Consider the following 25,087-nt stretch of genomic DNA (forward strand, 5'->3'; position numbering starts at 1 on the left):
GGGCGGGGCAGGTATAGGAGTAGTCTAACACCCAAGCGATCTGTGCTTTTGCCTAAAAGCACAAACCGCCTTCTCCAAAACAGGCAAACCCCCATTCTTTCCCCTTCCAGGGGGAACTACCTAGTTCACAGCACTGGGAGAGCACACAGTCCACCAGCAGCAGTCTACCAGACTGCTGTATGCATATACAGAGGACATATAAATCATTCTTATTCTCCAGATGGGAAGTATTTCAGGACTCAAGAATTCAAGCTTATGCTTCACAAAAGCATGCTGATTTTTCAGAAACTGAGAAGGGGAAGATATTTATGGTGCTTCTAGGTATCTAAATGGCTTGTTTATCTTTTCCTATCTATTTGTATATGGATCATTGTGCATGACCCATCCAGAACACGCTGTCTGCATATGCCCATTCTGCTTCTAACAAAGAGACCAACAATTTCTAAAGCAGAAGCCATTCAACTAAAGGCAAACATTTAAAGCTACAACTCTTCCAGCAAGCCACAGAAAAGCATGATCCACAGTGTGGGGAGAAGAGAACTCAAAGGAAGAAAGTTCTTGAAGTATTTTTGCTAGTATCCTAGTATTTTTGCTAGTATTCTTGGCTAGGATAATGGAATTTTGCGTTAAAACTCTTTTCTGAGTAGTATCAATTTTGCATTACTAATGGGCAAGGCTAAATTTTGATCTAGGACAAACATTTTTCATTGCAACAAACAGCTATCGGAGTTAGGGAGCTTACGTGCCCACAGAAAGCAAGAGAAGGTTCATAAAGCAGATTACATTCAAAATAATGCTAGAGTGTTGGACCTTCACTGATGACTAGGAAGATACCAGAAAACTGAGTGGTATTTTGTGAATTCTCTAATTGCTGTTATCTTACTTAAGCATCTATTCCTCTAAATACATATATACATTTTTATATATATGTATATACACACACACACACATTGTACAATTCCGGAAATCGCTCTCTTCACTCTACTAAATGCAATTCTGACCACCACGTATTGAGCACAAAGATACCTTAGTTCTATATTCTATTTTTAAATCAAAGTAGATGCAAGCTTGCTTTGTGCTAACAGCAAGCAAGAAAAAAAGCCCATAGGACAGATTTTTATTGCATGCAGAGATCAGTTTCCTTAGTTTTGCTATTTACTCATTTCAAAATTTCCATTTGTCTGAAATACGAGACACTGTTTTATGACATTCATCAAGGTAGAACAATCAATAACATTCAAAATAAGTCTGCTTTTATCCTGCGCACAAACCAAAGCTGATACTTTCCTTGCAACTATGATGTTTAACTGAACATTTGCTCGCTCTCACAGTTTACAACCTCATCTTTCACAATGTGCACCTGGACTTGTTCTCTGATTTTGCAAGACAAACATTGATGCACGTCAAGACTAGTAAAAAGAACACTTTAAGCAAGTCACATGTACAAATATCCTCTACTTATCATACAGTCAGTCTTCCATCAGCACAGCACAGATTCTGCAGGCGAGGTGGAGCCCCTCTTTATGAGGACAGTTACCTCCTTGCTGGTGCTTGGAGATTAATGGTCAGAGAGAGCAGCAAAGTCACAGAAAAGTCATGCAAGATAGAAAGCTTTGGAAGCCAAGGAGCGGTGTCTCAGGTCTCGCGGTCTCATCTTAGAAGAGTTACCACAAGTCTGCAACTAAGTCAAGGGGAAAGTCTGGGAAGAGGGAAAAGAGCAACATGACTTCAGTCCTAGTGAGCCAACAATCCACTTTCACACGGTTCACCCATGGGGCTACTTTCAGCGTTGCTGAGTTAAATCTAGCCAGGGGTGGGGTAAATTATAAGAGATCTGATCTTAGCAACTCCCTTCGTATAAAAGAAAAACAAAGTATGCCTCATAAATTCTTTGGAAAGGGACTGGGCCTGTTTGTCTTTCAAGCATCCTTCAGATCACTATGGATACTTTCAGAAATGAAATACTGACATCATTAGCAATTTCATTTATCCTTGCCCTACTTTAATTTGGAAACTTCACTTCTCAAGGAGAAGAGTGTAAACTGAGTCAATTTGGGAAATTAATAAGATATCAGAAAGGAAAAATCAAATTAAATTCAAACAAAAATTCAAAAGGGATTCCCCCCGACCTTTTAGATCATGACAAGGACTAGGATTATTTTAAGAGCTACATAAAAATTCCTTATATTTTAGTCCCAAGTTGAGTACCTAGTATTTTGAAGTTTTATCCTTTTAAAGCCTACAGCTAGAAAATAGAATAGAACGGGTTGAGCTTTACTTGTTTCCATATGCTTTCAGAGCTTACATGAGTTAAGATAATGCTCAAGTATTTACATGAGCAAAACAAAACTTTTTTTAATTAGCATTCATACTTAAAAGAAACTGAAGAGACTGTTTTAACCAATTATCCTATCCTCTTCATAGATAAAGCAAAGCAATATCTGCACATTAACAATTCAGAAAGTGATTCAACGAGCAGCACACAAAGCAGTAAACTAAGAAACAACTTAAAAGAACAGCACAGAGTTGCCTATGCGACACTTATTTTATCTACCAGTTCAAGGTTCAATTTAGCCATGTTTAATAACTAAGTAAGCAGAATTTAGCAGAGCAATTCAATGTTTTGCATAATCATTTAGTTGCAGAAACAGAACAGATGGGGAACTAAATTCAGACATATTGCAACAGGCCAACCATTCCAATCATATTACTATTAGTTACTGCAGTATCTATTCAAGGGGGCAGGCGGGGGGAGGAAGGAAGGGTATGCTGTACTAGTAAATCACTTTCAGAAAATCTGTAGCAAAGTTAAAAATGCAGCAGATTATTTTCCCTGCTCACTGCTGTTAACTGCAGACCAGAAAAAAAGGTGTTTTCCACAAAACAAAAATTTCCTAACTGCTGAGTAAAGAAAGCCTCTTACGTGTTATTTAAAAGCATTTTAATACTTTCCCCTACACCTGCTGGCTGCATGAGAAAAACAAGCCCCAAGTGCTACCCAGGAAACCACTAGATTATTCAGAATGCCATAATTGGCCTTCATGTAAATCACCACCACTTCTCAAAGGGAAATAACCCTTTTGCACCATCATTCTTTCAAAAGGCATCCCCCAGTTCAGCAAGCTGCCATTTCCTAGGCAGAGGGAAAAAGTACAGTCTTTAGGACTGATGAGGTTCATTATTATTCTTCTGAATTACTCAGAAGTCATTTCCAAGTGTCAGACTGAAGTCACGTAGGTAATTCATACCCTAAAACCTATCCTCCATTTGGGTAGGAAGGAGAATAGTATATTTGTTTAAGACCATCTTTGCAACTTCTACTGGGTGTGACAGAAGAGCTTATACTAACGTAGACAGGCCACTCTAATGCTTTCAAACACTGTTCCGAAACCATGCTAGAAGTATAAGAGAAGCTAACAGCATTCAAAACAGGTTTTGCATCCACTTTGGTTACAGGAGGGCTGGTCAGATCCTTAACTGTGCAGAGAAAAGTCTGTTATAAAAAGAAGCTTTTAAAGCTCCTTTACTTGGAAACAAGCTTTAATTACTGAAAACTCAGCTGTACTGCACACCCAGTTCAGTACCACTTTGGGTAATTCATCATTTAGGAATGAAAGCTCTTCTTGGATATCATCTGTTGAGGTTGTGTTTTCCTGCTGTGACAATTAATGAAGTTTTGTTTATTATGTAAGACAGAAGATCAGGTAAGTGGACACTGAATGAGGCCAAACTACTCACACAACTTCATGTATATTCTTACTTTCAGCTTCAGATTTTAGAGAAAGTAATGCATCACAGTGTTAGCTTAAACCTGTAAAGCTATGCAGACTTTTCTACTTAAGAAAACCCTGTATGAGCTGTTGTGTTTATGTTAAACCAGCATAAACAGAAATCCATGATGGTAAAATGCAGATATGTTCTGTAGCACTTTCCTCTATGAAAGATAAAACAAAGCATCAGAGATGCAGCTGAAACAAAATGCCAAGTCTCATTCCTCAGCTATTGCCACATTTTTAAACTTCCTAAACCAGTTAAATCAGTGTAATCTGAGCTGCAGCACATACCCAGTTCTTGCTTAACAAGATGAGAGGGAAAGTTCTGGGTACAGGCACGTTAAGTATCAGAGAAGAATGAGCCAGAAGTCTTTAACAGCAAAAGTATAAGCACAACTGCAGCTGAATCAGTACTCCAAGCTGATCAGTTGGCAGCGAAGACTTTGAAGTTTTGTCACAGCCCCAGCCCATCTACTTTGTTTAAGTCTTAAGGCAGCAAAAATATCAAATAAACTCATTTCTTAAATAATTAAAAAAAAAAAAAACAGAAAGCTTAATTTTCACATTCACTTTTGCTGGGCAGGAGAGGGGAGGGAAGCGGAGGGGATTTCGTCATTAGAAACACGTCTATCTATAATCTGCCACGCATCCCTTCCATCCACTGAAGGATAAGGGAGGACTGTTGCTGGTATCCCATCACTTGGTATTATCTTTATGCTCATTTAAGATATATAACAGATAGTTCTCAAGCAGACAAAATTCCTTCTATTGAATTAAGAGCTACAAGTCCTTGTTTCGGGTCCTTCAAAACAAAGCACAAATATTAGCGATCCTAGCAGTTATAGTCTTGATTTAAGCAGTGCTTTAAATAATCAGAAGTTTATGTCTCCAATAATCTCAGAACTACTTGGTCACAGAAGCAGTCTAGAAAACCAACTCCAGTGTGTTTGTCCAGAACAACCTCACTGAAGGAGAGATCACAGCTAATGAAACTTTACTTGTCATGTACATGTCACCTCATTCAATGCATTTATTGCATAAAAAACGAAACAGGATACAAAAAAACACCAAATTTCAACATCTTTTCCCATCACCATTCAAAAGTCTAATTACCACAAATTAAATTCCTCTGGAATCTCCATCAGATAACGTATTCCATAGTTAACATTCATTATTCCTTTTACATCCGCTAGTCATTACTTTTAGATGAACTACATAGAAAGTGTTGGTAATTACCATCACATGATAGCCTCGTGGAGTTTTTGCATCAGGGATCTAGTTACCCAGTCTGAAGATAATACTTTAAATCTCACTTTCCAACAGCACTAAGAAAGAAGTTCTGCTTCACCTCTCAAGTTCATGCAACTAGACTTGAAATGCAGAAAAAAACAAACAGAAAAACACCCTGAACTGTTCAACAGTCAAACAGAAAATATGGAGTTAGAGATAAGGAAAAGACAGGCTTACAAGAAGCACAGAACTAAAAATTTTGTATCAATTAAGTGATATTAGACAAATATAGTCCAATGCATTCAACAAAAGTCAAAACTAAGATCACAGCAAACACTTTACACAGCCAGAATAGATGGTGCCAGTCACTATAACATAGACACATAGAGATCTTCCACAGCACATACCCCTGCAGAAGTTAACCAAGTTACCACAACTAAACTAGCTCCAACAGTTACAATACCTCTGTCAGGGGGTCTGAGCTCCATAAAAGGAGGATTACATTTTTGTGCAAATGTTTATTTTTGTGGAAATGTTTTTAAAGTAAAAAGAATCCAAGTTAAATAACCAGTATTTAGATATGTTCAACAATACTTTAAAGTCTTGCTTAGGACATTTCATTTAAAGTAACAGTGAGAATACTTTTAATGAGAACCATCAACCTATCACCAGAGAGACAAAGGGAGGTTGTTTACTGAAGTGCAAGACAAAAAGGTCAAATAAAATTGCAATGACAAATAAGGAGACTTTGAAAACATTCTAGTAATTTTGAGGATTGGTGCTACTAATAAGGTCCTTAATACATGCTCATATGCACAATGCTTCCAAAACACTCAAAAGAAAAATTGTTTAATATTAGCTAAGTGAATCTATTCTATATGAACATTTTCCCCAGTGACCTAAGGAAAGGTCAGCTACCACAGTCATTTCCCTGTCTTCACCAATAACAGACTAATTTTTCTCCTTCCATGACATATCACTTACACTAAAACCTTCATAAAGCTGCAGGAGTGTTCATGTGTACACGCACATGTACACACACACACACACACGCTGTTTAAAAAAAGCTGTTTAAAAAGTCCCAGAAAAATTTAATTTCTTCTGTTTTCCTATTTAATGCTTTCCCATACTGAAAATTGAAAACAAAACATGCAATAATTCACAGAACAGTAAACACTGGGCAGAGAAGAGTCATTTATTTTGCCATATATTGCAAAACTTATTCTTTTTAAAACAAGAACATACAGAAACCCAGAAATATCTGGAGCTTTCTCCAGAGTGAACTGCAGCTGCAGGACAGCGGGGACTCCCAGGCCCCCGTCCCTCCCAGCCCACAACCAAAAGGACAAGCTCACAGAACGAGGTCTGTCTTCTGCTGCAACTTCAGAAGCAAGCCATCATCCCAAAAGGACTCAATTTCAACAGAACACCAACACTACACTTGCAGTCTATCATTAATTCCCAAGATGCATCAGCATTAGATTAAAAACAGAGGCTGCAGCAAACCTGCCAAAGTGTGGGACCGAAAACTAGCTAGGAAAAAATGCCTCCAGTAGTTAGGATGGTGCTTCTGAAGTGCAGCTGGGAGCTGAAGGCTGTCAACATGAAGGTAAGGAGACTTCTGCAATTAAACAGATCTGATGACACGTCTAGACAGAGGTTGCTGCCTTGCCATCATATTAATACAGCACTTTTCAACTGTGATAGGTCAAATCTTGTTTTTGCAATAGAACTGCTTCTCTGAAATGCTAAAGAAAAGTTAGAAGAGGTACAGAGAGAGTATTTGTAGCATAAGCCACAAGTTGAGCCCAGACACTGGTTGCTGATGTACAGCTCTTCAACAACTCTTTTACAAAAGTTACAAATAAGTCTCAAAAGCTTTTTATTGAGATAAACATATATCACAAACATCATAATAATAATAATATCCTCCCAGGAAAATTTTAACTGTGCAGAAAACTAAAAGCCCTCCTACACTATTTCAGAGATGTTCATAGGAGCTGTGTTGAAATCTTCAGAAAACATTCCCACTAAGCGTAATTTCAGCACAACTTTTACTAAGGCTTTCTGACCAGTTATAATATTATTGGTGAAGCTCCTCAATACTCAGTGTTATACATGTTCATTAAGCACTGTGTGAAAAGTTTCAAAAACATCTGAAAGTTGCTTTTACCATATAGTCAGCTAGTAAGCTATGATTTTAACAGAGTCCTCACACACACACACACACACACACACACACACACACACACACACATTTTCAATATTCCTCTGCTCTTGGCATTAGCTTCAAATTGCACCAATGGAGTGCAATTTCATTGAAGTAGGTCTACTCCCAAATTGCAACAAGGAAACAAATAAAAATTCTGTCACATAACACTTTCTCCATTCATATTTTTTCCTCCTATGAACTGCATTATTCTTGTTTCATTATCAGGCATAATTGCAAGCAACAAGGACTATCTTTTCATTCCAAAGCATCTTTGTTTAGTACACAAGCATCAACTCAGAATTAAGCGGTTCAAAGGGATTTCTGATCAGTTCTTTCATTCCCTCAATAGGACAAAGATGACAACCAAATCCCCTCCCATCATCCCTCCCCTCAAGGATTTAGAGATTTAGTCATTTCCCACATCTTCACATATTGGTGACTTCAAAAACATACATTCAACTACTTAGTCTTTCAGGTAACAACTAATTGCTGGTATCAAAATTATTACCAAGAGAAATAATTTAGTCATGAGTGAAAAGCAAAATGGTCCAGAAAAAAAAGATCTAGAGACATAGATCTGAAAACTCCTACAATAAGGGATTTAGAAATAAAAGCTTTTTTTAAAAGAGCATACACACAGATAGAAAGAGACAGGTGAACTTTTTACACAATCCAAAGCCAGCTTTTTCACTTTGGACAAAAGTTGTTTCAACTCCCTTTTTTCTTCTAGAACGGCTATGCTGCCTGGCTGAAGCACCCAGCAGAGTCACCCTGACAAGCCAAAGGGGAGCAAGCAGAAACCACTGGTCCCTGAGCAATCCTGAGCAATAACTAACTGCTGCATTTGTTCTCCTCTAAAAGGAGAACAAGACTAAATCAGCATTAGCTGGTGCTGCAGAAGTTCTGCATCTAGACAGAAATATTGATACTGGATATTGTTTTATTATTACAGAAATAAAACAGCATAAGATCAACAGGCAACACACACAAAAAAATACATGTTATTGAGAAGGAAAATGGTAAGGTAGAATACCATACCATGCAAGATTGTAACCGTCTCCCTCTTTTCTTGGTGGAGAGAAAAAATATCAACTCCTCGTTAATCTGATGAGAGATTATCTAAAACCTTTGTGGATTAGCCCACAGTTGAAAATGTGGCCTGCATCACTGATTAAATTAAAGGTCAGTATAGGAAAAACTGGGGGAAATTTGACTAAGTGACTAATAGAAAAGCATGTTTCCAAAACCAAGAAAAACAGACTGCTTTGAATCCTAAATTTAAAACAAGGCTTATCAGAATTGTATTACAGACTCATTTTTTCCACCAATTCAAATGCACGTCAATAAGTAAAACTGCCTTCAGCTAACAAGTATTTCAAGAGCTTCTCTACATTTATATTCCTGAAACAATCATTTCACTAACAGAAATCTGGTCGCATAACCCAATTATGTTGAAGACAAACAAACTCTTGCCTAATAGGTGCCTCTCCTAATAGATCTTACATTTTGTGCAAATGTGTTGCTTTCTGCATTCCAGATCTACGGTGTTATCTTCCCAAATTTCCTTATTGCCTCCATCGTCCCCTCAAAAGCCAAGAAAATGCTGAAATATAGTAAGTAAACACAGACATAGAACACATCCATACAAGATACATGCACTGACACAAAATTCTACCCTAATCCAAGCAACTCTACTCAATCAGGTCAGCCAAGGAACAAGGCTACAAAATAGTTGATCCAAGGTATGTTTAATCATGAATTTGAAGATTAAAAAGAAATCCTGCAGTCAACACTCCCAACAACTGCAAAATTAAGATAGCCATCACACACCTTCACAAGCAAACAACAGAAGAGATGCTATCAAGAATAAACAAACTTATCCACAAGAAGCTAAACACAAAGGAGCAGCACCTATCAATAACTTGAATTCTGGGTCCTCAAGTGAAATGTAGATATGAAAGATCATTAAAAAAAGAACTGAATCTACAGATTTGCAAACTGCATCTCAAAGCTACCTAAAGGGATGGTTTTCTTTCTGTGCATTTTTAATGATGCATCAGAACTTAACATTTTATATGTACAAACTTCATTCTAATTTTATGTTTTACAGAAGCGTGACTAGTGCTTTGAGACTTTTTTAAGTGATAAGACGATGCAGTTCATAGTCATGTTTTCTTCGTTTCTCAGAGATGTTTTCAAAATTAGAGATGGGTTCTTCTTTGGATTTGTAACTAAACTAACAGGACTAAAGCAGTTAAGTATAAAATATTTAGGTTTGTTTGTACCAGACACACATTCCTAGGCAGTAAGGTAATATCTCTTCAAAAAAAAGAGCTACAGAACCATGCTGGATCAATGATGCTGCTTTTATATATTTTATTGTCTAAGCATAATCTAGAAAGTCACCATAGTAGAGCAGGAAAAAGGGGGGGGGGGGAGGGGGGGAGAATCTCTTTCCATTCAACCTCTCATAGACCAAGTCAAACAATTGTAGTACCTTCCCAACGCTGCATCCACTAGATGAGCACTCTACCAGCCACATTCTCACAACTTCGCGAAGACAAACGTCAGCAGGAATTTTTGCCATCCTTCATTGCCATGCATCTGTGAATGTGTCTTTGCAGGAATATTGGGAATGGATGTGTCAACATGTTTCAGCCAGAAGAAGTGTCTGTGTTGCCATCTTCAGAAAGGTTACTCGCTTTCACTGATGCCTGCCAGATAAATTTACCAAGGTACCTGAAGCCAAAAGCAGCACACTGTCTCCAGCTCTGCCAGGACAGCTCAGTGACTCACGTGGCCTTTGCAACTGTTCCAGCGCTTGTGAGAACTGCAAGAAATACACAACTCCCTGCAGGAATAGATGACTTCACATGTCTAGGACTTTGGCATGCCACAGGCACAACATAGTCATTATTTGAGAAATATCTGGTTTCTGATCTTTCTCATCCTGCAGCTTTGGTGGTGTTTTTTCAACTTTTGGAGCGCAGACCTCTAGGCAGTTGGCAAAAAAAAAAACCAAAACAAGAACAACTAATCAAAGCAAGGCTACTTTCAGCAAGCTTAAATCTTCCATGAGAAAGAAGAGGGCTTAGAAAGGTGTTACACAACTGAAAAGGTAGTCACGCATAACTATAAAGGCATTTGTACTCAACACATGAAAGTTAATTAACCTAAACTGCTTGAAAATACATAGCAAACTATACCTATTAAAATAGCAGACTACAGTTAGAGTGACTGCTTATTACAATAGCTTGTTTCCTTCCACCTCGTCTACCCAAGGAAAACAAAAAGTGTTTTTGATAAATACAAAACATGCATTTCAGACAGGATAGAAGAAGAGTTTTCAGAAGTTCTTGAAAGCATCATGCCCTGAAGGTCCAAAGGGCAGAAAAGCTTAGGAAAAGGTCAATAAACAGGACTTCTTAACATGCAACTCTTTTGAGGGTTGCAATCAAGAAGAGCACTGAGACAAAAGTAATTCAACCCAGAAGTCAGGCTCTTCTGCAAGATTTTTTTAAATTGTTCCTAGCACTTAGGTATTTCAGTTAAGAGAGACAGCCTTGCAAACAGCTCTATGTCATCCATTGAGTAGCCTTGCCTTTTATTAAATTCATACAGAAGCCACTTAGTGGAGAAAGTTTATTCCAGAATTTCATCCTGGGAACTGCAAAGGCAAGAACCATATGTCAGCACCACATGACCAAAAAAGGTCTTCTTGGTCTGACTTTGGAAGGAAACGGCTTACAGACTGGATATCCCGAATTCTTTGGAGGATCTGAGCAGGTCATCATGTTATTTTGAGCTTCCGGATTATAAGGAAGGCGAGAAAGATTTTAACTTATCTCACTGAAGTAATGAGAAGATTAGTATTCACACAGCGCTTTGAACAAGCAAGACCATGCAGAATCACTAACTTATTAAAAGAACAGTAAAAAAAGACTAAGAACCAAGTCAAACCAGCTCCAGGATCCCAGAGCCTATCTCATTCAGGCAACAAGCATGCAGAAATCATAAACTACTAATAGAAGTTTCTATGCTTTAAACTCCTCTAACATCTAATTCATAGAAAAATCCATAGACAGTTAACAAAATGTAAAGTCAACTCTAAAGGAACCTTGTACTAAGAATAGCAGGAAAATAAAATGTCAAACTCCATGCATAATTGGCAAGTACCAGACATTTCTCTCTGCTTAAGGCAACATTCCTCTCATTTCATTCAGATTTATGTTCAACCCAAATACCTAGAAACTAAAATGCAAGAGTTCAGCAGCACTGTGGCTTTCCAACTGGAAGACAGAGCGCAGAGCAATGAGGATATGAGAACATCCAAGATAGCAACATTTTTTCAAGACTATTAAAGAAGTGAAATGGGACCTACATGGCATCTAACAACCTGAATTTCTCTCACGCAAAAGACAAAATTTTTGCTTATTAAAAAAAAAAAAAAAGGAATCACAGAATCATAGTCAAATCTTCATGAGAACAGATAACAGGAGAGGCTCAGTTGAAACATTAGGACAGATATCCCAGGCTTTCTTCAGTTTCCCAGTGGAACTATTAGAACATGAGGTATCTCATTTTTATTTCGCCTTGTTAAAAAGCTTCTAGAACCATGGAAGTACTGTATATGTTTCCATATTGTCTCTCTCAAAGACTAACTTTGGACTTTAAGCATTTTATGATTAATAAATGCTGGTCTCCTCTCTTGAGAGGGACAAAGACAAAGAACTCAAGTGCACAGGGCTGAAGCATTCTTAAAATTTCTAGTCATTCTATTATGCTACATGCAAATATTTTATGAAATCCATAGAAGTATTAAGCATCTATATGGCAAAAGCATCCACATTTATGTTTGCATTTACATACAACTATTTTCCTATTTTTCATATCATATAACTCTAAGTATGTCAAGGTGTCCTAACTGACAGGCACTAGCAAGAATCTTTCCCCGACTTCCTTCTCTAGAAGATGAAAGAGGTCACTGCCAAACACAGGACACTAAAATAGCTAAGCCATTAGCCTGATTTGCATTCCCTCCATTTCTTGCATCAGGCACAGAATAGAGCAATAGTTAATGGATCAATTTAATTTATTAAGCTCTGTGGCTTTTTTGAAGTGACTGGGGTAACTCCTATTTCCAAAAGCTCTGATATATTTTAATTGCAACATATTACAGGTCAATTACAGATCGCCTGACCTTAACAGCTGCTGTATAGGCTTGATTCTTATTGAAATCAACTGAGTCAGAAAATGATGAACACCTCCCACAGCAGTTTTTTTTAATCCTGATTGCTAAGAAACTACAGTAGGTAGGTATGTGAAAGAAAAACAACTTTGCTAGCAATTTTAATTAACAGGATCAAATTACAGAAGAACAGATACTAAGATACCATATCTCTCATAAGGAAAAAGAGACTGGTATCCTGTGAGGATGCAAACTGAGGTCTTCACGTACCTCAAAGCCTTTTTCTCCATACCCCTAAGTGACATGAATACAGGAGGATCCTTCCTACTGCTTTTCTCTCTCAGAATGTGGGTACTGGTAATACGCCTGGAAAGACAATTAGTCATGTGAAGATTCTCAAAACAAAAGTAACTGAAATAAGACTGGGAAGAGTAAGGACAGTTTCTCCTCTCCTTTTCTTTCAGCAACATTGATCTAACCCAACGTGGGTATTCCACAGCATAAATCAGGCCAAAAACTTAAAATAAAACACAAAGCTCCCTGAAAAATTTTAGTTAGTTAACAGTTTTCTGGAGTTTTTAAACACTCCTTGAAAAGTATTCTCACTGCCTCTGGTGAAAAGTAGTTTCCAGTGATCAATAATGTAGGAAGCAAAACAGACAGCCATTCCTCATTCTCCCTCTCTCAGCTCAGAAGGCAATTATTTGTTCCTATATGGTATAATTCACTATTATAACATGTAGACATAGATATAGGTCCTTATCTTAGTGGGAAAGCAGACCTCAGGTAGGCTAGGCTGATGGGAGAACATCTGTAAATAAAATCATTCCTCCAGGCCTCTATTAGAGAGGCACATTCTGAATTCTGATCAGCTACATACGGAGCTGTAAAACATGCAGGCAGATTTCATTTTTGCAAATGTTAACCAACATAATTATCTCCAGGAATCCATATCTGACAATCCCCGAAAATGAAAAGGTCAGAAGGTGGGTGCCTTGTGGCAATACATACCCTGATTCCCTGGTTGCCTGCTGAATTCATAGTGCAATATGAAGGGGGAAAAAAAAAAGTTGTTAATCATTTTTTGTAGAGAACCCCAGGTCTACTTTAAATTCAGCTAGTACACATTAGTACACATGCTCTTCACTTTCACTCTCCTTTGCAGTTATTTCCTGGTTAAAAAAAAAAGGCCAAAATCTCCTCTTTGGATTCCATAACTTTTGCTGTTCAGCAACCAGGTGCTATCACTGTTACATCTGCCTAGCAAAAGCTACAAATGCCTTCATCACTGTAAAAGCTTCTACTATCGCAGACAGAAATAATGTCTATATATTCTCAACTACTTGATAAAATAAATACGAACTACTGCACTCCACCGTATGTGGGTTACATTTCGTGCATGCACAGAAAGTATCATTAAAGTAGCTTCAAGGAAATGAATTTTAGGTCATCAGTTTTAAGGTGTTGATTTGCTGGGAGATAAAAGAACAGCAAAAGCCACCAGACGGATTCAAAAGGGCAATGGGAAATAACCGTCTTTGAGCCATATCCTGTCTTGTTCAATTACAGTATTATGCAGACAGTTCTAATTTCACACACAGCCATGTTTTTATATACGTGCTTAATAAATCTATCATACTCATTTATCAAACAGAGCCAATCAGTTATACAAGCTCTAAATTATATACACTGCTAATAAGTCAGCGAGTACTCACTTCCTCATACATCACCATCCATCAGGGCGTCGTCATTTAAGCACGGCTTGTAATTGCTGAGACACATAAAGTCAGAGAAGTCAAGAATGTGGGGCAGCTACAGTTGTCTTCCAGGATAAGGTGACACACCAGTGACGACCAGCACCTGAGGAACCCCTCCCACCTCTAGGGAGCTGCCTCTGCCATACCACATATAACTAAGACCTTAAAGAAACAAGATTAGTTGCTGGGGGGGGGGGGGGGGGGGGGAATTGGAAAAAAAATAGTACAAGTGGAAGTCTAGACATAGGATGGAAATCTTTTCACTTCACATTCATCACTGCCCAGGGAGACAAACTCCTTTCCAATAAACCATGAAAAAATCTCTATAACAACTCCTTTCCAATAAACCATGAAAAAAATCTCTATAACCCCTACAAAAGTTCTCCTAAACTCCAGGAAGGAGTTAGAAGTGTGATCATAACTGATAATGTCCTCACAACAGCTTTAACAGTATGAGATTTGGATGGATCACACAGATCAGCATACTAAATTTTTGGCTACAGGTATCAGAGAAGGTGGTCTGAAAAGCCACTATTTACACTGTATTCATTCTGTGAACAGAAAGACATTGGCAGAACTGTTAATCCATAACAGTCTTAATTGGTAAATACACTGCTTATGGCATCTGTGCAACAAGCAGGTTTAAAAATTAAGTATTGGGAAAGTAAAGTAATAAAACAACATTCAAGGTGCAGCAGCAATTTATTCATTTTTATAATCTTAACTGCAATGTTTTAGCTTGACAGAAAGAATAACAAATATCTAGATAGAACTGTGTAAGTTTGGCTATTAAAAATAAAACTGAAAAGTTGTCCCAACTCATCAGAACAGAAAAGGTTTCTGATATCCATTCTTTACTCACGCATTAACCACTCCACAGCTCAAAGCTGCACGACAAAACGGAGGTCCCTATAACCAAACACCACTATGCTCTTAAATACAACATATCTCCAAAGTGAATCTTTTAACATACATTCAGAGTCCATGCACTTCTCTACAAGCACTGGGCATGAATCTCCAGGTTGCCTGTAACCTCTAGACAGTGCTAAGGCACCTTGGAGAACTAGGCCTGTTGTCACGGAAGGAATGACCAGTTGGAATTACAAAACAGGAGCTGGTCTGCATGCACCACTTGTCCCTTCTCCACCCATGTCTCTTGTTATTCACTAAAAATAATGGATAAATGTAATTTAATTTTTTTTCCCATAAAGATACAACAGTATTGCAAGAGTTGTCATGCATTTGCTGAAATGGTTTATTAGAGACCTGGTAAAGCCTTTATTAACTAGCATATTTTTGAGTTGACAGACATTTTGGATTATCTCCCCCTATTTCTTCCCCCTTCTCACAATTCATTTGTTTACTATTTCAAGCCAAGTTGAAAAGGAATAAGTGTGAAAGTGATTAGACATAAGGAGCTACTACTGAGAAGGCCTTACAAAGATAAGCCTTATCAGAATTAACAGCAGTTACAAATAAGAGAAGGAACATACGGATCATTTCATTTACCACCAAAACACATTTATCTATGCATTCAATCCCAAACGTTACACAAGAGTATTGGGACAGAAAGTGAAGCCCCTCCAGGCAACAGAAATGACAGATGTATTAAGCAAGCAGAATGGAATTACCCAGCTTGGAAGGCAGCCAGGACACAGAAATCTTCACCTTGCATTTGCCTCTTTTGGGCAGGGAGACAAACAAAATCTGGGAGGGGACAGGCAGGCAGGCAGGAGTTGTGTGGGAAAGGTGATGTGGGAATTCAGTTGCAAGATTATTGTTTTCAGCCCCAGTTAGAGGAAACATTCTGAAATCTGCAGAATCGCAAGCAGGTTTGTCCTATTCAGAAGTTTCAAAAGTGAAGATAATACAATATGTTGCAATTGCAAGCCTAAAGATAGAGCCAAACCTAAATGGCAACTTTCACTCTGTCTGCTTTTAGCATCACATGTTAAGCAATATTTCCTAATCAAACTACCATAATCACAAGAGTGTGAGTATGACTGTCTCCCTCCCTCCCTCCCAAGGAAGCCTTTTTCTTCTCTTCAGGCTCATAAAACTGACATTTTTGCTCCCTCAATCTTAATCACAACTTCTGGCAAAACAAAATTATTTCTGCAGCTATTTAATTTCAGACCATAACTTCATTACAGCTCATGAGAGGTTGCAGTTACATGCTTCAGTACTTTATGGTCCACTTTGAAATTCCTAGTGTTAAAGGAGATAGTAGCTTGGTTTGTGCTTATATTTTTGAACTTCAATTTTAAAATTGAAGTATAATTTAAACCACATGAAATTCAGAATAAAATCTAGAGTCTTACTGCTCTGTTTTCTCATCAGCCAGTGAAACCCAATATAAGAATTTTTAGCACTCACACAGATCCTGTAGAAGAGGAAACCAACTGCAGAACATGCATTTTCGTATTGTTAAACAGACCTCTTTTTGGCTTGACCATCTCATCTTCTCACAGCTTCAGGTCTGTAATGGTTAAATGACAACTTTGCATAGTCTGTGCGTCAGGGTACTACCCCGTGCTGGCAGGATAAGCAGCCCAGAGCACCCAATGCTTTCACCATCACTAAGGGATGTTCTTTTGCAATGTTCCTGTCATCCAACACCACCGGGGTCAGAGAGCGTAACAGTCTGCAAACCACAGAGGCACTAGGTAATGAACGTTAAAGCCCAATTCATACAACTATTCATTTGTACTACCCTTCTGGCCTTTATGGGAAAACACCACTGTTTACAATGTTTTATTGATCTCCTGTTATCATTTGACTTCCGTCATCTCTTGTCTTCCGGAGCACTAACTTAACCACTGAGCAATGTATTGATTTGGATTTTGCATAGCAGAATAACATGCTTTGCTCTTTGGAAAGGACAGAGTTAAAAGAAACAGGAGAGAAAGACAACGAATGAACAGAGAGCTAGAAACTTTGAGTGCAGGAATGTAAGATGACAAATCAGAGAAGCTACGCTTTTTCACCATAATATTCTCCTATCTTTTCAAAGACACTAATGATCAGCTTAGTCAAGGACAGTAGTTCTGAGTACCCAGAGAATAAAGCAGACTGGTAAATAATCTGATGCTGCAGAACTGCTCTCTTAGTGGAGGGCAAAACGGGAGAAAAACACATGCAAAATTTACACTGCTTATTGCACAAAGATGTTTCAGCCATTCTAACGCACTTTCTTGTCAAAACTTGCTCCTCTGCTTCCCATCTCGGAGACCTTCCAGTAGGGGCAGGCCTGGCTTTGGCTAACAGAGGAAGTTTTGAAGTAACTCATCTCAGAAGCCCTAATTGAGCAATTTCAACACTCGTGTTTTATTTTCCAGATACTGGTCATCAAGGACTTTTATTAAAGAAGAATCACAATACAGCTGTTAATCAGGTCTTAAAAGGGATAGCCCATAGTCCTGGGGATCCAAAAATAATTCATTAAACTACCAGCCTTGTTTCACAGCATGACACTACAGAGAAGGCAGATAACACAGGAACAACAAAACAGGCAAATGTTGCATTACAGAACGATCCATTTGGAAGTTTTACGCTTGCCAAAGAAAGGAACTTTTTTGCTCTGTAAGCATGCTCAAAAACCTCATGAAACTAAGTTAACATACAGCAGTCTCCAATGCAAGATTATTCCAATAAAGGACTTTACAAAAGAACCTAAATATCACCTTAAAAGAGTTATAATTTAATTTGCCAACAAAGTAAATACTTTTGGACCTATGCTATGCAAACCCTGGTCCAAATCCAAACTGCTCCATTCATCTCCAGTCCTTCTGAAGAACAATACACAGAAGTGATAAGCCTTCAGGTAGTTAAATCTCCACCCTCACAACACTCTTAAGTGAACAGGCACAGAGGCTGAGGCATTTGGTGATGTTAAATGTTCACAGACCACTGCCTAATCCTCATGTTTGGTTGCCTCAGGCCAGAATGGAATCTTGACCAATAATTATTAACTTTCTGCCTTCAAACTTCTGGGCTTGACACATTAACAGAAGCTTTAGAAAGTTAAACAGACCAAAAACAGATCATTCACCATTCTGACACAAACATTGGGTCATATATCTTTATGGCACTATGATCAGGATTCTGTCCCACACATGCAGAAAAGAACTTGTAGCACAAAAAACACCCAAACGTTTGCTTTGTGGATCTGGACAATTTACAACAATCCTCTACAATAATGGAGTAGTACATAAAAAAAAAAAATTGAAGCCAGCAATCAACAACAGCTTTATACATAATATAGTAATATGCATCAGTGCACTGAAAGAATAAGCAAAGAATGGGGAATACCAACTGATAATCCTAAAGTTTTTGTTATTCACTGTGGAACATGTGAAGGCCTCTTACATCTTTTAGACTAGGGAGATTTCTGAGGGACAGACTATGCTGTATTTTTCAGTTCTGCCTTAGCTAAAAAGAATTAAATACTCTTTTTCCTTAAGCTACGTATGATTGTGTTACTCAGGTGAATTTAGAGAAATCATTCCCAGATTGTACGTATCTTGAAGTTTGCTGTCCCCATTCCAGTCTGTAATAATAACAAAAAAAAAAGAGATCTGGGAGTACAAGCCCATTCCCAACTCCCATGTCCTTTTCCAGTCAGCCTAATGGAGACGCTACCTCCCCTATAGACCTGTGCAATAGAGGCCTGAAGCAACAACAGAAAAACAGAAGTGGACATAATACTTAGCTGGACAATAGTCTGTTATCCAGCTAAGTTTCACCACTCTCCCAGAAATGTAACACCATTTATCCAGGCAGAAAATAGCATATTTGAGACAGCAAAAGACACCAATTAAAGGATGCCAAGCATGAAGAAACCTGGTGGCCTGGCAGACCTGGAGTCTGTGCATTGTTTCCTACCGATTAAGTCTCAGAAACATTCTCCAGCGGTCCTATTTTAAAATAAATAAATAAATAAATATTCCTTATTAACCTAGCTAAGCACTCATTTTTCCCCTCTCTCCTGCGTATCCCTTCCTTCCCCCAACACCAACACTTAACAGCAGAGCAGGTTGTTTGCTTATTCCTCACAATGTGGACCCACCTTCCACCAGGAAGGAATAACACAAGATCTTTACGCTTTCACTTCAGCATAGTTTGAGGGTTGTGAAGGTGCACCACACCCCTTGCTTCATCAGTTTGCTGTAAACTTTTCTACCACCACACAGAGTAATTCATTCTCTCAAAGAGCCACATTAAAGGAATCATATATGGCACAGAAACTGACAAATCTCCTTCACAAAATAAGAAGGAGGGGAAGATGGAACCTAGGTAATTAAACATCCTGTTTTAAGAGTATACCAGAGAGCATATATTTGGTAGACAGAACACACAGCATTTTCTACCTTCAAAGTATTTTGCTAAAATCAAAACTAAAAGCCCCTGCAAGATCTTTATTTACAAAATACATACTCCTCTTGAAGGGATGACTAACACTGTTTCTGTAGGGTCACAGAAGGGAGGCCCCGATAAGTATCCACAGACACAAACAGCCAAGTCAAGGCCACATGCATGCATAATAAAGCCTAATGCTAGCTAACGACCAAATACTTCAACAGAATTAGTTCACATCAGTATCAAGTCTTCATGCAAAGTCTTCTTTTGCACTAAATCATGTTGTGAATGTGACAAGTTTCACATAAATAAAATGCACTGAAGTATTTTCTTAAGAGGTACAGAACTTTGCTGAGCTACACAAAGCTATGAGCTGCAGATATTGTCATAGGCAAGAGAGAAGAGACTACTCAGTGGTAGCTAGCCTTCAGACCAACTTAGCTTAGTAAACCTCAAGACGTTTAAGCAGCTGAAAAGTACTAACAATCAAAAAGAAACTTGGAAGGGAAGTTCTTTCTGCACACAAACAGTAGTGAAGGAGAGAATCAGACTGCAGTAATCAAGTCAAATAAAAATCAATAAAGCTACTAAATTGCTCTCCATCAAATTCTCTTTAAGTCTCTGTCATGATGCCTTTAAAACACTTAACAGTTATATCATTAATATGCTGAAATCACTGCCTGTTCATATTGTCTCACTGTTTCCTTCATCTATAGTCATCTGTTGTCTCTTGAACTGTTAAGCCCTTTAGAGAAGAAATCACCTTTTCTGATCATTATACAGCATCTTGGGAAAACGAAGACTGATTCATGAATAGGGTTCCTAGATGCCTCATGCCAGTGCAAGTAAGTTGATATTTTTTCAGGAACATAAGTGAAAGTTTAAAATACAATAAACATCCAGTTTGCTAATTATCTGAAATTTTTAAATCTGACAGAGATGTTGCCCTTTAAGTACCTTAGGAGTTTAATTTATGCCTGTCATTTCTTCTCTACAACACTACCACAGATTCATAAAAAAATTTACAATGGAGGAGGCCTCCAGAGCTTGCCTGACCAAATCTCTTGCTCAGAACAGGACCAACTTCTAACCTTATATCAAGGAGAAAACACCCGGAGTAAGGCCAATTCCATATGGTGTTGCAAGTCTGATTTTGACCTTCAGAGATCTTGGGCCAAGCATCAACATAACAGACAATATATCAAAATTTAGATGCCTTTGTACAGAGGCTTTTCTTTGGATAGGTCTCTCACTGTCTAGCAGGCACAAAGTCAGCAGTGCCTCCCTTAACTCCCTCACTTGCCCCTTAAGTGCTGCATCTTTCACCAGCGCTGATATATGGTATTTCTCTCTATATTTCACTGTTCTGTGATCCTTCACCTCCAAATCACCACATCTTTTCCAGTGTCCTAAAGAAAACTCTCTTGCACTACCCAGAATGAGAAAAGTCACTGTCCCTTTATGGACACACACGGCATCCTTACGCATTCCCAAAGTTGATCTCTACCCTGGATATAGTATGTCTCTTCCAATATCAAGTACACACTCATGAAGACTCACAGTATTAACTCTAATCTTTAGGCCTACTTTTTTTTTTTTTTTTTCTCTCCCAACATATGTTGTCATCCAACTGTTTGATTTAGGACATGATGCTTTCACTCAAGGGTAAGTGTTTTACAGCACCACTGAATTAACACTACTAGCTACTGTGGACAGCTGATATCACAATTTCCAGCTTACCAGTGGAAAAGAATAAAGATGCAGATATTTGAGTGACTTCCCCAAGGTCCAGGAATCAGTAAATAACAGAATTTCCTGATCCTTTATTCTTCTGAAACCTGCAATTTACCTTAATAAACCAAGTATTACCTCTCCAACTCCTGTGCAGCTATTCCTAGCTCCACCAGCTATACATTAAGCACTCAGCACCAGAGCTTACTTATACAACGGGCCCCAACAGGCTAAAGTTTGATCTCTATACTGCACAGGGGAACACTGGCACAGAAAAAACACCTTCATACATGTTCACTACCATGCTTACAGCAGGTCATCCGTACACATCTCATGCAACATAACATCAGTGGCCTTTCAGGAACACTGTAAGAGATTTCTTTATTCGGATTTCATCTAACAGACTGGGTTGAGTTAGCAAAGAAAGATGAGATTAGAGCAGCACAACCCTTTAATTTATCAACTAATATGCTGTTCGAGTATAAAATGCATCTTCGTTCCTCCAGCTATGTGGATTTAATGTATTCCAACTACACTACCCTCTTTTACTGGGTAAGTTTTACTATCTTCCATTATTTTTTTACCCACCTACTGCAACAGAGAAGTTCCTGGCATTATACATTCTGCCTAGGTTTCCTACTCCACATTCTTTATTCTGTGATATAGCTGTCTTGGAAGTTATTTAGGGACAACTAAGCACTCGCTATTAATGTTTGAAACTACTAAATGATGTCACCATCCAATCTAAAAGGAGTACGCAATAAATAAATGTACTTTACTGAGCTGTGTACTTTTTCAAGTTTTGACTTTGGATTTCACTAATGGATTTTCTTTTCTGAAATAAAAGAGAGGTCATTTAAATAGAGGTCATCTGAAGAAGTTCTTCGCACAGATCAAAAAGGAAGTTTACAGCAGAAGTACTCAGCTTACCAGCACAATTCACAGAGGGTATCATACAGCACCCAAAGAGATGTCTTTGATATACTGAAAGTACAGTATAAGATTCCTCTGAGCACAAAAGTGTTTTTTTAGTCTTCTGCTCAAGAGATCACCTTACCCAACTCTACTCTGAAACCTCAGCACCTACATGGAATATTAATAATATGCCACCCACAACAGAGCAGCTTGGTGGATCAGGTTGGAAGTCAATCAGAACAGTGACCTCTCATATGCTATAAAAAAAACATGATGTCAGAGTCTTTAAAGGCCAATTCTAACATAAAAAATGCTAGCTTACTTTCTCTTAAGTGCTTTTACCTCTGATTTAGCACATTTTCAATTCAGAGAAAATTGACACGAGGTACTCACTCACACAGCCTGAATTTTATTCAGAGATTAAGAATATAGACTTATTTTAAAATTCCAAGTAAAGCTACATCTTCTTGTACAAAATATGCCCCTGAGGTTGTGAGGCTGCCTTGTTTTTTCTGATTTATACAGGCAAGAACATCTTGAAAGAAGAGTTGTGTGAACACAGAGGAGTATGACAAAGCATCTTAATAGAAGATAATCTTACAGCACTGAAGTCTTACAGTAATTTATCTTACTGTTAAGATATGAGAATTACAAACAAAAGTTTAAATTAAGCTCAGTTGTTTACCCAGCTCCCCTGAATTACGAACAACTGTGGGAGCTCCTTAACGTGTTTGCTGACGGATACGCACCACAGAGAAGTTTGAGCTCTGACACTTAGAAGAAACTTCTACGAAACAGTAAACAGATTTAGACACTGAACTGCAATACAGAGGTAAAACACAATCATACAGTGAGCTACAAGAGAACCAGAAACTAAAAAGGTGACGCCCAGGACAGCAAAAAAGGAAACGATTTTGGGTGAGAGGAAAAAAAAAATTAAAAAACCTCTCTGCTTTAATAGTAAGGGCAAAACCAAGATTTCCACCGCCCCGAGTCCCAGCAAGAATAAATACTGCAGTTTGCTGCTGAGGTTTAAGGTGTCGCCTCTACTTGAGCAGCGCCCTGCCCAGCCGCACACCCCGCTTCAGCCCCGTGTTTATCTCGGTCGCCCCGGTGCGAGCGGGCAGCAGCTGCCGCCGGCCGAGCCCTGCCCGGCAGCGGACACCCCGCGCGGCTCCCCGGCCCCGGCTCGCCCCCACCGCCGGCAGCTGCCCCGGCCGCGGCGCCGCCGCGCACTGGGCCGGGCCGCCCCAGGCCGCCCTGCGCCCCCTCCCCGCGGCCCGGCCCGGCCCGACGCCCGCCTCCCGCCGCCGCCGCCGCGCCGAGGCCCGCGCGGCCTCGCTCACCTCTCCGCGGCTCATGGCACTGCCCGGCGCGGCGGCGGCGGTGGCGGCGGCGTCCCCCGGCCCGCGCCGCCAGCGCCAGCGCCGCGCCGCGCCGGGCGGCGGCAGGGGGAGGAGAGGCGGCGGGGCTGCCCGGCGCCGCCAATCCGGGCCCCGCGGTGGGCCGGGCCTGCCCGAGCCGCCGCCGCAGCGCCGGGCCGAGGGGCGGGGCGGGCCGCGGCCTGCCCGGGGCCGGGGGCCGCCGGGGGCTGCGGGCCTCTGGCCGGGAGCCTCCCCCAAAGTTTCTGCCGGGTGGCGCAAGCAATGACGCCAGCAGCCGCCTCCCCGCCGCGGGGGGCCGCGCGCAGGAGACAGCGAACGGGCGGCGCCGGGGGGCGCAGAGCTGCCCCCCCTCCGCGGGCCGGCAGAGCGCGGCGACTAACGAGCGCCCGGGCCGGCGGCCTCGGCCCCCGCGCGGCCCTGCAGCCCGCGGCGGAGCCGGCTCGTTCCTGGGTTGGCCAAGTTTATGAGCAGCCATTTCTTGGAGAATGCGGGGGGGTTCTTCTGGGTTTGTTTTCGGTCTTTTGTTTTTGGGTTTTTTTTTTATTATAGGAACTACATATCGGTTTTGCAGCATGTTTACTGCTGTAATCTCCGGCTAAATCATTTCTTAGAAACAGCTCCTGCCTGCAGGAAACGTACATGCCGGCAAGCAAAATAATATAGTTAGGTATCAGAACATTATACCGATGGCCAAAAATTGTTACCTAGAGAGCTCGGCAGTTACCCTAGCAAACCTACCATGCCAGGGGTCGTTTTATCTTCTCTTTGTATTTCCCAATTCACTGCAGACTGAGAAGGAAAATTTACCAAAATTTGCCAAAAGGTTTTTGATCCTATAGATAGTCTCATGCAATGGCCTTACAGCCTTGTATTACAGCCTTACCACTGCTTTTACCCTTTACTTCACCGCTCTTGCTTCTGAAAACAGTTAATAACAAGATCACAACTTCCACACTGGGTCAGATTCATGTTGACCCAAGCTACCTCATAGATTAATTTGGCCCTGTGAATGCTCCTCACTTCACTTCCTCTCACTTTAACAAGTTCAGTTCAAGTAAAATCATGAAGAATCCTAAGAGATCTTTCTGAATCTCTTTATTCTGTACCAGTGTTCAAATTTATGGTACTTTATTAGGTGATGATGCAGAAGTTATTTTTTTTTACTAGCCAAAAATTAGTGGAATATGCAAGCCAAATTCAAATTGCTCCAAATTAGCTCATGCAAAGAGTTAAATATAAAATATTAATTTTCAAGTATTTTAGTATCTTTATTATATCTACAAATATATCTCAATCAATGTTAAGGGTCATATTATAGTAGGCATTATAGATTCAGTATGCAGTATGGTTTGCAGTCTAATTCAAAAGCAGACGCAGGTAGCAATCATACTATTTTTTCTTTACATGTCAAGGACAATTCAGTGCTTGTGAAAATGAATCCGGAGCCCTGGAATTATTGTCTCTGACTTCTTCAAGGTTCTTAGTAGCTCTTTTTAAAAGCGGGTTTCCTTCAGGTAACTGTAAAATCAGAGGTGACT

The 25,087-nt window shown here is 39.6% G+C and overlaps 1 protein-coding gene across 6 annotated transcripts in view; it reads right to left on the bottom strand.

Annotated features, from left to right (window-relative positions):
* Positions 1–25,087, bottom strand: part of TEX2 (testis expressed 2) — a 66,695-nt gene that overhangs the window by 40,941 nt on the left and 667 nt on the right. The window contains exon 1 of one of the 6 annotated variants that reach the window (XM_064522711.1): positions 23,511–23,628. The exons of 1 other annotated variant lie outside the window; for it this stretch is intronic. Coding sequence is in view for 2 of the 5 variants with exons in the window: in XM_026099033.2 (XP_025954818.2) it covers positions 16,537–16,621 (85 nt within the window). In the remaining 3 variants the exon portion in view is untranslated. Of the gene's footprint in view, positions 1–1,537; positions 1,652–12,673; positions 12,696–16,536; positions 16,637–23,510; positions 23,629–25,087 lie in introns of those variants that run through there. 4 more of the 6 variants (XM_026099033.2, XM_064522710.1, XM_064522712.1 and 1 more) reach the window with 4 other exon arrangements.

The sequence above is a fragment of the Dromaius novaehollandiae genome, chromosome 18, assembly GCF_036370855.1.
Source record: "Dromaius novaehollandiae isolate bDroNov1 chromosome 18, bDroNov1.hap1, whole genome shotgun sequence".
Taxonomy (NCBI): Eukaryota; Metazoa; Chordata; class Aves; order Casuariiformes; family Dromaiidae; genus Dromaius; species Dromaius novaehollandiae.